The sequence below is a fragment of the Aulonocara stuartgranti genome, assembly GCF_965226115.1.
Source record: "Aulonocara stuartgranti genome assembly, chromosome: 22".
Classification (NCBI taxonomy): domain Eukaryota; kingdom Metazoa; phylum Chordata; class Actinopteri; order Cichliformes; family Cichlidae; genus Aulonocara; species Aulonocara stuartgranti.
The window spans coordinates 13,880,959-13,893,240 of NC_138957.1; the positions used below are offsets into that span (position 1 = coordinate 13,880,959).

The following is a 12,282-nucleotide window of genomic DNA, read 5'->3' on the forward strand; positions in this document are numbered from 1 at the left end:
ATATAGACAACAACACTCACCCAAACACAACAGCAGAGGTTTTGCCGTAGTGTTAATCCTTTTAATGCGTCACTTTTAATCGTGCCACTCTTCCTTGTTTCAGGACTTCTGTGTTTTTGTTTGGTTAGTGTCTGATTCATATCTATTTTCCATCCCAAACAATGCAAACATGTCTTTAAAAAGACATGTTCGGCATGTCGTCATCGTAGATTTGTGTATGCGTGAATGCCGCTGCATATCTTGAACATCTGACATTCCCAGGTCCCTCATGATTGCTAGTTTAGGTTCATTAGTGTCGTCCCTTCCTCTGGCTCCCTGGCATTCCTCTAGAAGGTATGCTCTGGCTCATGTCTTTGATCCTACGCATGAAATTCATTATTGAGAGGAATTTGCAATGCATTAGCCCAGGGATTCCTTGTGTATCATGTGGTGTAGCTGAAGGTAGCACACTAATCAAACTGTACTGAGTATGTGTGAGAGACCAGAAGTTGTGCTGAGTGATCGCTTACATATATACAGCCTAGAGACAAGGTTACCTGGGGACATTGATGGAATTAAAATATAGGTAGGAAGCAAAGAGTGGATTATAGGCATGAAGAGATAATAACAAGATCAAATGAACTGCGATGATAAGGGAGGCAATGAGCCATTTTACTGAGGTAACATTCAGTGGTTACTGCTGCAGACCACATAGTAAACTTAACAACGAAGCTGTAAATGTTCATCTTAAACACAGTGTTCAGTAAGAAAACATATACTCTAATTTGTATTTATGATATTGAACTTGGTTTTAACTGTTCGCAAGGCATCAGTGCTATAATTGGAATAAAGGATAAATCTGAGAAGAAAATAAATGTGGTCAGCCTCATCCCCCTGCATCAAATATTGCAGTTCTGTCAATTCAATTCAATTCAGTTGAATTCAGTCTTATTTACAGCATCACATCACAACAACGGTCACCTCTAGGCACTTTGTATTATAAGGTAAAGACCCTACAATAATACAGAAAAAAAAAACAATCAGGCAAGCTGCTATGAGCAAGCATTTGGTGACAGTGGGGAGGAAAAACTCCCTTTTAACGGGGAGAATCTTCCGACATACTCAGACTCGGAGAAGGGCAGCCATCTGTCGATTCCAGTTGGGGTTGATGGGAGGAAGACAGGACAAAAGATATGTTGTGGAGATTAGTAATAACTCATGATTAAATGCAGAGTGGTGTATACACACAAAGAGTGAAAAGTGGTGAAAAAAGAAGAAACAGTAAATCATGGCAAACCCCCAGCAGTCGATGCCTATTGCAACATAACTAAGGGAAGGTTCAGTCTCACCTGATCCAGCCCTAACTATAAGCTTTATCAAAAAGGAACGTTTGAAGCCTAATCTTAAAAGTAGGGGTGTCCTAACCTTTACACAGAAGAGGGTCTGAAAGGTCTGTCTCCTACTTTTAAATACCCGAGGAACCACAAGCAAGCCTGCAGTCTGAGAGCAAAGTGCTCTGTTGGGGTGACATGGTACTGATTTCACAACATGTATGTGAGCAGAAGGATTTGGCGTCAGTGATAACACAAGCTATTATTTGGTGTTGGTGCACCAACCTCTGCACTGCTGGAGACAAAAAGATAAGTCTTCTTAGTCAATAATGCTCTTTCACGGTGTAACCATGACACTTACCCACTTTACAAGCATCCATATGTGAGTTTAGAGTGACAAACCTGTCACCTCACCATTACCATAAACTCACCACATCAAGGCATCAATACCAAAGGACACTTTGCGCTTGTCTATAAGATGCCAGAATGATGACGAAATGGGAATGATAACAGGCTGGGTACCATGAGGTGGGTTTTTTTTTTTTTTTTTGGGGGGGGGGGGGGGGGGGGGGGGGTCTTCAGCCTCTGCTTTTATCTCACTGATTCATTTTCCAATGTCTTTCATACCTTTTCCTGCCTAAGAATAATTGCAACCTTACTTTCTTCTGCATGATAACACTGCTTACATGCTATTACATCATGTGCCTCACAGTAAATGAACTGGACAAAGATCGCCGTGACCGCAGAGTTTTTCAGGTGTCCAGCCGGCGAAGAGATGCCGACCGCACTGTCTCGTTTGTTCCGTCTTTTTTAAAGCCTGCTGTATAAATGCGTCTCCATCCTGATGAATGATCCCACAGGGACAGTCCCACAGAGGCCACATTTACACTTATTGATGAGGTTAGCTTTCACTGTGACATTTGCTTTATACACACGCTCTCAATTAGTTTTAAAAAAAGAGTTGCAGGAGTGTGTTTGCTCTACATCTCTTTTCTTTGTCATTCCCTTCACACCACACATATCCATACACATCCGCACATACTTACTTATTTATCATCTTCATGCACGCATGCACCTACTCTGAAGACTCCCCACAGGACTTTTGATTGCAGCTAGACTGTTTTGTATTCATATGAGAGATTCTCGACACTCTCTATTTCTATCATATGAATACAAAATAGTTAAGGAAGAATCAAAAGAGACCTAAGAAATCTCTTCCATCCTTCTCTTCTCCATCTCGTCTCCTCGCGGCGATTCCTCTGACACTTGATTGAACCATTTTATCTTGCTAAGAGGGGACTGAGTGTAAAAGGAGACCCCTCACTGTAAACTTCAAAACATGGTTCTCTGTGATTCCACAAAACGTTAACTGCACGCAGAGATCCAAATTTCCTTTTCCTTAGCGAGATAAACTGTAATACCCACTTTTCTCAATATGTTGCTTCATTCATCTTTCTTGTACCTCACTCCCGCCCCAACCCCCGCAAAGTACTTGAGTTAAGTGGGGAGGCTTGCTTCCTAGTTGGAAAGTAACATTTGTCTTCCTGGTCCTGGTCCCTCTGAAAAAAAAAATAATCAGGGAATAGTCAAAGAAAAATGCCTGCCAGGAGGATTGGTTCTTTAAAAGACGAGTACATTCTCAATGGTCTTGCACGTGTTCTTCTGAGAGCTCTAATGTCAGCATGTGTTCTTACAATCGTCCTGCAGGACTCTTACTCTCTTTCTGTATTCTAGATGTCACTCTCTTCGCATCCCTCACATGTGAGTGTTCATTCCTGACTCAGAAAAAAAGATGCGGTATTCAGATGCTCTATAAAAGAAACCAGTTATCCCGACATGCACCCCAACGTCCATCCTATCAATTCAACTGCTCATCCTTACATCCAGAGCTTCCTTTGCTTGCCATCAACTTCTTATTCTACTGCTAGTATTCTCTTCTTCCAGCAACCCAGCAATGATTAACATTGATCGTGTGTTTGCTCCTTGTTTCATTACACCTCTGTCTTTCCACACACCATTCCTTCTTTTATTTAACACACACATCTGGAAATCGAGAACAATGCTACAGCTTGGTTGACTTAAGGCATGAGATTCTTCTACACGTGAGTTGGTCCAACACGTGACTTGTGCTTGATTCTGACATTCTGGATTAGGCAAATCCCCCACTCCCAAAAAAACCATTATGCTCAAGCACAAAATCAATATTGTCTCAGTACACACACACAAGAACAAGAAGGCAGATGCCCATAGATATATTTGAAGAAAAAATATTTTTTTGGTTTTATTCATTTATTCAATCTGGCAAATTCAGTGAAACATTTCAGCATCTCCTGTCTAAAGTATGGGGAGGTGGAGCGTAAGTGGATCATAGTACCTGAGGGTTTCATAACAGCATTTGCATAACAAGCATCTAACTGCCAGAGGCACGTACATGACCAGGATGGAGACCTTTGAACACAGTCTTTGTTTGCTTAAAGTGAAGGGAATAGTCAGCATGCGGAATATTAGCAGAGCAACACTCGAACTACTACAAATATAATGACGCTTAGGGTCATGTGAGAAATGCTTCAGTAGATCATCGCAATTGTGGCATGTGCAAAAGGTTTGCTTACTTACACCTGTGAGCTGTCAAGGAGAGTCGCTTTCTTGTGCTGCTGCACTTCAGAGTCAATTGTCCTGCTCAAGTGCTCTTCAGCAGGAGTTGATTTAAAAAAAAAAGGTCACACTTACACCCACGTTTTGATTCAAACCACTGAAAGTTTGAGATCTGTTTCGTCAGACTTTTGTTTGCAGTGGCAGCAGCCTAAAGAGGTCTTTTTTTTCTTCTTTCTTTTTTTGTTTAGCGTTAATAAAAATGTAAAGGTTTGACTCTAACAGAAACAGAAAGATTAGCAGGGAAATGAATACCATGAGAAGGAATGATATTTATTCCAGTTTCTTATCATAGGAAAGGTTGTGTTGTGAATGTGATGCCATACCAATATTTATTCATGTGTGGTGCTAAGCCCAAAAGTTCTGATGAAGGTCACAAACAAAAAGAAGCTCATAACTAGGATTTGCCAGTGAAAAATCCTTGTGCAACTTTACTTTTCACTATTCAGCATTGAGGCATATTATGATCCTTTAGCAGATTCTGAGAAAAATCTCAGAAATTCTATCGCTAAAGTTTATAACTTTAGTGATAGATTAGAGTGGTACATTTAGGAGAAGAAACTCACAATTTTCTAAGAGCCATGCCAACAATAAGTGTTTTTACCATTAGCAGACAGTGGTGTAAAAATAAGTGACATGTGCATCAGGATTTATAGCATTTTAATCCGAGAGTATTATATCACATTACTCACAAAGGCTCCAGTGCGCCTGATAAATGTAGCAGGTTTACGTCCGTGTGTTCGTATCTGTGTAAAAAGCATCAAAGCTTATGTAAGACTATGTAATGCTGCGTGTCCTTTAAAATAGCTATCGGTGTTCATTTATGTGAGTATTTACTGGTCCACCTGTCTGCACATGTTTGTTTTATGTGCACTTCTTTCACAAGCATTGCGACAGCACTTGTCAAGTAGGTTACGTACAGTATCCACACACACACACACAGACACACACGGCACATTGTGCGGGTAGCCTCTGGCTGCTGCTCACACATCAGACAGTATGGGAATCGGAGTCTGACACCAATTATGCAGAAACGGTGGGAACTTGTTGCTAAACCCGACATATCAGTGGGTTGCTGTTTCTCCTCTGCATCATCTATACCTCAAGGCTCTGTGTGGGTCTGTGTGTAAAGCCATGAGAATAGTAAAAGCACATGAAGTACCATGATCCCCAGCATTCACAGGATACTGGGAAACAGATTACCATTCAAGTCACAGATTTTTTTTTTCTTTAAAAAGTGAGCACTGGTAAAATTTATAGAAATTTAAAGCTCGCGTAAGATTCTTCACAAAACAGAAATATACACACCTCTACAAATTGTTTTCTTTAAAACAAATGAACTTAAGTGCAGCATAAGCATTATATTCCAATAACTTTAACTTCAGAATGCAGCTGTTTGCTTTGCATTAATGCTATAATTATTGAAACATGGGGGAAAGTGTCAGGAATTTGCCTCGGTCCAAAATGTTTGTTAGAGAATTAGCATAAAGTTGTTTTTTCTGGTGGATTTTCAAGTTAATTTCCCGCTAAAGTTTTGCACCACCATTTAGTATTTTCTGACATTTTTGCACCATAACTTATATCCACACACAAACAAACACAAACGGCACATGTGCGGGTAGCCTCTGGCCTGTGCACATCCGAGCTCTTATTGAAGGTGTATCGGTGAATTTGTATAAGTAGTGCGCTTGAAGCAACATTAGAGACTGTGTTTCTATTGCTGCAGCGCATTAGAAGACAAATAAACTGTGCGATAAATGCTTTTATTCTGTGTCAGCACAACAGTTTAGCACATCCTCATTACTTTATAGTCACCTATTTTGAAGGCTTGCCAGACAGCAGTGTGTTTCAGAGCGAGAGAAGAAAAAATCAAAGCAACAATTTAAATGATCATAAATACACGTTTGAGTCTCTCTTGCAGGGTAAAGCTGCAAAGTCAACAAATGCCATCTGATCTAGCTTGCACTACTTTGTGCCCTTTTACTCCTCCACAGATTGTCCAAAATCTAACGTACACGCAGTCACTGCAAACTATGCGTCATTATGAATCACGGCACAGTCGAGGCTACCGCACTTACAAACAGGCACAAACGTACCGCACGCTATAGTGCTTTTCACATCCATCGGACCACCAGCTGGCTGACAGCTGTCTAAGCCAAAGTGAAGGGTAGATATTTTGACAGCATCATCTTTCTGATGTCTAGACTGAAACTATTAAATGCTGTGGCAGATGTATCTGTTTGACTGACATTGTGGAACATCCCTTGAATGCTCTGGATCCGGCGTCAGTGATTCATTTTAAAAAGTTATTTGTTTCCCTCGTTTACACTTGACCTTAACTGTGTTTTTGTCTTTCCTCTATTGTCATTGCCTCCTTTAATCACATTAGCTGTTGTAATTTGATTCTTTAACATATACGGTTTGAGGTAATCCGTTTATTTCTCCTGGTCGTCTTCAGACGCATCATTGCATTTTAGAAAATGCGGACGTTATACCTGTTGCTTTATCATAGGGGTAATTTTTTCTTAATATGTATTGAAAAACAATTGCAGTCCTTTCTTGTCTTCCCTCCATCAGAAGGACATGTGGGTTGTAACATATAAGGGTTTTCTTCTTCTTTTTTTCAGAGGTGTTTTGTGTATTTTTTTTGTCTGAGGTTGCTTTCCATTAATTTCATCACAAAGACTCATCCATCAACTGTCAGTGCCTCTGAAGTCTGTTTTTTTTTGTTTGTTTGTTTTTTTGGGTTTTTGTTTTTCAGTCTTCATTTCCTGGTTTTCCACACGGAAGAGGTCCATGATGTGCTTCGGATCTGGGATGGGCCCCAGGATGGAGGTGTCCTGCTGAGGGAGCTAAGTGGCTCAGTGCTGCCCCAAGACGTCCACAGCACCTTTAACACTATCAACCTGCAGTTCACCACAGACTTCTTCACCAGCAAACAAGGCTTCGCTCTTCAGTTTTCTGGTGAGAGAGAGAGAGGGGGGGGGGGAAGGATGATAGGAAGTGATGGGAAAGTTAAATGAACATGACTGGGTGGGACCAGTTTCAGCTCTCACACATTTCACTGCAGGAGATGACAATAATACCCTCTTTTCATCTTCTAATCGTGCGCCATTAAATACTCTTTCACTCACTGAGCCTTTCTTTGATCCTTCAGTGTCTACTGCAACCTCCTGCAATGACCCAGGCATGCCTACTAATGGGACCCGCGGTGGCGACAGCAGGGAACCCGGAGACCATGTGGTGTTCCAGTGTGATCCGGGTTACATCCTGCAGGGGGCCAACAGGATCACCTGCACTGAAATCAATGGTCGCTTCTTCTGGCAGCCAGACCCTCCTACATGCACAGGTACTCTACAACATAACCCCATCCGTATTACGAAAGCCTGTATGGATGAGGATCACAGCTTTACTACTGCTGTGCAAGTGCTAAGACTGAGGCTCCTCGTATTTTATTATAGTCGTATTATTTCCTGCCGCCTGCCTAATACAGTCTACTGTATATCTCCTCTTACTGGCCTGACTTTTGTAGAACAGGTAGAGAATACAGATTCCTAACTCGATTACTTAACAGACTCCTTAAGTGAATCTTAAGTGGCAAACCTGATTGCCATGTTCCCTCGACATTTACTGAAGTCACTGCGGCAGACAGAGAGATCTGATTATCCTGTTCCTCAATAACAACACAGACCTCTCAGTCAGACCTACACTCTTTGTACAGTCTTTGTGTTAATATATTATCACACGTGGTTCTCTGCTAAACAGTGTGAAGTCATTAACAATAGCAATTAAGAGCTTGTGATTAGCTGCCTTATTTAATTAGCACTTAGCTTAATTAGATCATTTTTGGCGAACAATCGGACACTTCTGACACAGGTGAGAATGAGGTAAGAGAACATCTGTGTGCATTAGCTAGGTTTCAGTTAGATCAATCAACTGCTGCTCCAACGTCCTGTGGGGAAGCTGCACAGCACATGGAGTACGAGCTGAGGTTCTTACAGCTATGTAGCTGTGTTGTTTTAGGGCAATTTTTGACCAGTAAGTTTTTCGATTGTTTTTCAAATTGATTTTCATTATAAGTTGTCACTTTGCTTGTGCAAAACATTAGAAAAATAAAAATTTAAAGTTAGCAGTTTGTCAGATTCCAAAGCGTAGGGACACTTGGTGATCAGACACAATCCCAACACTCACTGATAAGTATTTATTTTGAGAACAACAAACTCTTTTTGGCTATAATCAGCCATCAGCACAATCGCAGGGAAAAAAACATTATATAGATCCAGGCTATCAAAGTCCAAAAGGCTTAAAGAAGATTTACTGTTGAGTTGTTTCCTGCAGGCTATTTTAACTACTTAATAGGACTTCTGATTCATCCTTCTTCCAGCTTAAACATTGCATATTTTCCTCACTTATATAAACTCTTTTTGTTTGGCAGCATCATGTAGTTGTAATCTATATATAGTTTATTTGAGGTTCACTTGCAGTATACACCATACAATTGTGTGTCCTCTGTTTTGATCATATTTGTTGTTTATTTGTTTTTAACTGGGATGATGGAGGCTCATACTAGAAATGTGTTGGTCTTACCCAACAATAAATGCTAAGAAGAACACTTATCAGTGAGTTCTCAAACAAAATGAAACACACATCTATGCAATGAAAAATAAAAGATTCCAGCATCTTAAGATAAACTGAGATCAGCTCTGTTGTTTGATAGCAGTTCAGTTGCTGTCCAGATGCCACTGCTGTTTGCTCCTCGACTGCAGTGAACTGTAATAGATTTCTTCCTTGTCATAGCTCCATGTGGCGGGAACCTGACAGGTCCTAGTGGGCTGATTCTGTCTCCAGACTATCCTGAACCGTATCCTCACGGACGAGAGTGTGACTGGACAGTTACTGTCACACAGGACTATGTCATCTCTCTGACCTTCAACCAGTAAGCATTCAGTAGAAAAGAAAAAGGAAAAAATGTCAACGCATATGTTTTGACTTTTCAACAGAGGGGGGGATTTATGCTTCAGTTGATCTTTTAACCTTTTCCACTTTTCACATTTTATTTTCAAAGTCATCCTAGTAAAGCTATGTTACCTTACTCGCAGCCTATCTAAGCAGCAGTTATGTGATTATATTTTTAATGTTATTCTCTTTAACCAGGTTCAGCTTGGAGCCAAGTTATGACTTTTTGCACATCTATGATGGACCGGACTCCCTCAGCCCCTTGTTGGGTAGCTTTTATGGCACAGATGTTCCCGATCGCATTGAGAGCAGCTCCAACACGCTCTTCTTGGCTTTCCGCAGCGACGCCTCTCTCAGCAGCAATGGATTTGTGCTGCAGTACACAGGTACATGTCTTTTCTTAAAGCAATGCAGTATTTGGTTAATTGGATAAAAAACAGTGACGCTGGGAGAAAGAGTTTTTTTGTCTTTTTTGCATTTCCATTAGAATTAAAGTGTTCATTTTGGCTTCTTTTTTTCCACATCCAGCATCTTATAATTGTGAACAAAACAGCAGATTTCAAGAAGGTTGCGCACCTGATTGGGTGTCATTATTAACGTGCGCCTCCTAGCAGGAATTCTGAAAACAAACAACTGTCGGCTCGTGATCAGTGCAGCTGCACTAAGGGCCTCTGATAGACTGGAGCAAACAGCATTTTGTTGTCTCATGTCTAAGCACGGTTGACCGCAGCACATTGTTCAGGGGACCCAAATGTATCTGTTCACGAGTGGTCACAGAGGGCCACTTGGTTTAAGGATTGTGTTGCACATCTGTTTGTTCTGCATTTTTGTTTCAGCCTTGTAGGGGACTACCTCACTTCCTAGCAAATACACAGATGCTGAGGAAGCTCTAAATTAGACACAGCATCTATGTTAGGGGTTTTGCTTGAGAGAGCAGTGTTAAATCTTCCTAAGTCTCCCTACCTCTATTAGAGTTGTTTAAGGTATCAGACACTTAACCAATTCCACATTGACCCCAAAGCTTCCCGTTTCTTGGCTCGCGCTCAGATAGGATTTGATGTACAAGCAGTCGACTGATTTGAGAACTCTACCTGTTTATGCGCCGCAGCCCTCCAACTCATTGGCAAACTGTCCTTAAATGAAGTGAGAAACAATGTTTCGGCAAGACAGCGTTACAGAGTCTACCCCTTAACTCACTCCCAGCAACATTCACTGCAGTGTGTGATATTGTATGGCCAATCTGGTAGAGCAGATGGACCCAGTGTGTGGCTTCGAAAAACTCCCTCGCCCCACTTCCAATTCTCCACACTAATGAACCATAACCAAATAATACATAAATTACCTCCTCGGTTTCAGACAAACAACATGGCACAAAAGCGCGTTTGGCTGCGAGTTCGGGTCTGGTTGGTGAGAAGACAGCACGTCGACGAGTTGGCCCGATCCGGCATTTGGTCAACCCGGCCCTGAAAATCATATTACAAAATGCGCCCGAGGTGCTGTCAGCCTCTTCACTGAGCAGTCTTTATGTCTTTCTGTTTTCTTGTCTCAGGCATCCTTTGATTAGGTCTTTTACGCTTTTCACATTGGCTCTCCAGGGAAATATGTGGACTCAAAGACTTTCCATACCTGAGCCACATTTAAATGACACTCACAAGACACAGACAAGAACATTTACACACAAAAACATGCACATTATTTCTCTAATCCAACACCTTCATCAAATCTTGGGCTCTCTTCCAATTTACCACTAAATGTCTCCTTTAAAAACACAACAATAAAATGGAAAAAACAGACGATGCGTTTCTCACATCTTCACTCACATCTGTAAATCAGGGTCAAGGGTTGTTAAATCAGCTCATTTTATTTACAGACCAGCTTGTGCCAAGGGCCAGCCCTTTCCTAATGCCTACTATATCTATCACAGCTCCGCTGTCTCTTTTCATGTCCATCATTTTTACCCTTCAGCCCCAAAAGCTTGGGGTATTTTTGTCGAGGGTGAGGGCAGGGTGTCCTAGCTGACATCTTTCTTATCGTTGAAAGATGTTTTCACCACCAATATATATATATTTCTTTTCATGACATATCAAAACAAGGTTCATGGCTAAATAACCCTTGTTTAGAACAGGTAGTGGCAGTCAGCAGACATACCTGGCCCTAGCACTCTGTGATATCATTAGTTCCCCAACTTTCAGCTTAGAAATTCAACATTTATTTCCTGTGTGTCTAATTTTGTCATCAATGAATTAGAAATTTGATCTAATACACCATGTACTTCAAATCAAATCAAATTCAAATTCAAATTTTATTTGTCACATACACAGTCATACACAGTACGATATGCAGTGAAATGCTTATACAACTGCTCGTGACCTAAAGATAAAAGAAAAGGCTATGAATAAGATGGGAAATAAATATGAAAATTAAAAAGGGTAAATTTAACTAGGAAGGAATAAAATAAAATAAAATATAAAAATTAAAGTTAAAAATGAAATAACTGTACAACACAAATTAGAATGAAGGGTAAATTTAACTGGGAAAGAATAAGATAAAATATATAAATTAAAGTTGAAAATACAACAAAATACACAATATAGAAATATATAAGAATGTATGAAGAAATATAAATATATATATACACAATAACAGCAGCTGTACAAGTATTAAATGGAAATGAAGAAACTTTTTTAAAGTACTTGGTGTACAATGCGAAATATAAATCTTTAAGTGCAAGATGATATAAGGAGGCCAAAAGTTCTTAAAATATAAAGGTGTCATGCTTTGATTATTTTCAGTGAAGCAATAAAATACAAGAAGAATGTTACATTTTTTGTCAGCTCTGGGACTCATTTTAATGTGGGTTAGTCTTTTTTTGTTGACCTCCCAGTGAACCTTTTTTAAGAAATGCTTCTGCTATATGAACATTGTTACAGTGTTCCCTGTTTAAAGTTTGCACTCAGCTAGCTCCTTTGACGCAGCTCAGGTTCTTGAACATATATTCTGTCAGACACTCAAGTGTCAGTTGAAATTTCCCTAATGAGAAAACAGTTGACTCACCTTCCTACGCTGGGTGTAAGTCATCAAATATTAAAGTTTGCTGGGAAAGTGGACTGGGTTTTAAGATTGAATTAAATTGCTTTGGGCATTTTTCCCCCCGTGTTTATTTTAGCAGTAAAGGTGTGAAGTGTGACAAATTGACAGGCCTCCACTCACGTGTACATTTTCCACCTGAAAACAATGCGATGGTAAATTGAGCAAGACATCTTTCTTATGATCTCAGAAGTGATGATTGATGTGTGTGGTCGGTTGCAGGTTTTGTGCAAGTGAAGTTTGGCAGGGTACGAGTGTAGGTGTGTGTGTGTCTTTG

At 40.3% G+C, this 12,282-nt stretch overlaps 1 protein-coding gene across 1 annotated transcript in view; it reads left to right on the top strand.

The window, feature by feature from the left end:
* Nucleotides 1–12,282, top strand: part of csmd2 (CUB and Sushi multiple domains 2) — a 275,217-nt gene that overhangs the window by 177,395 nt on the left and 85,540 nt on the right. Inside the window, exons 27-30 of the mRNA XM_082521466.1 lie at nucleotides 6,724–6,926; nucleotides 7,120–7,311; nucleotides 8,760–8,898; nucleotides 9,117–9,304. Of these exons, the coding sequence (XP_082377592.1) occupies nucleotides 6,724–6,926; nucleotides 7,120–7,311; nucleotides 8,760–8,898; nucleotides 9,117–9,304 (722 nt within the window). The remainder of the gene's footprint in view (nucleotides 1–6,723; nucleotides 6,927–7,119; nucleotides 7,312–8,759; nucleotides 8,899–9,116; nucleotides 9,305–12,282) is intronic.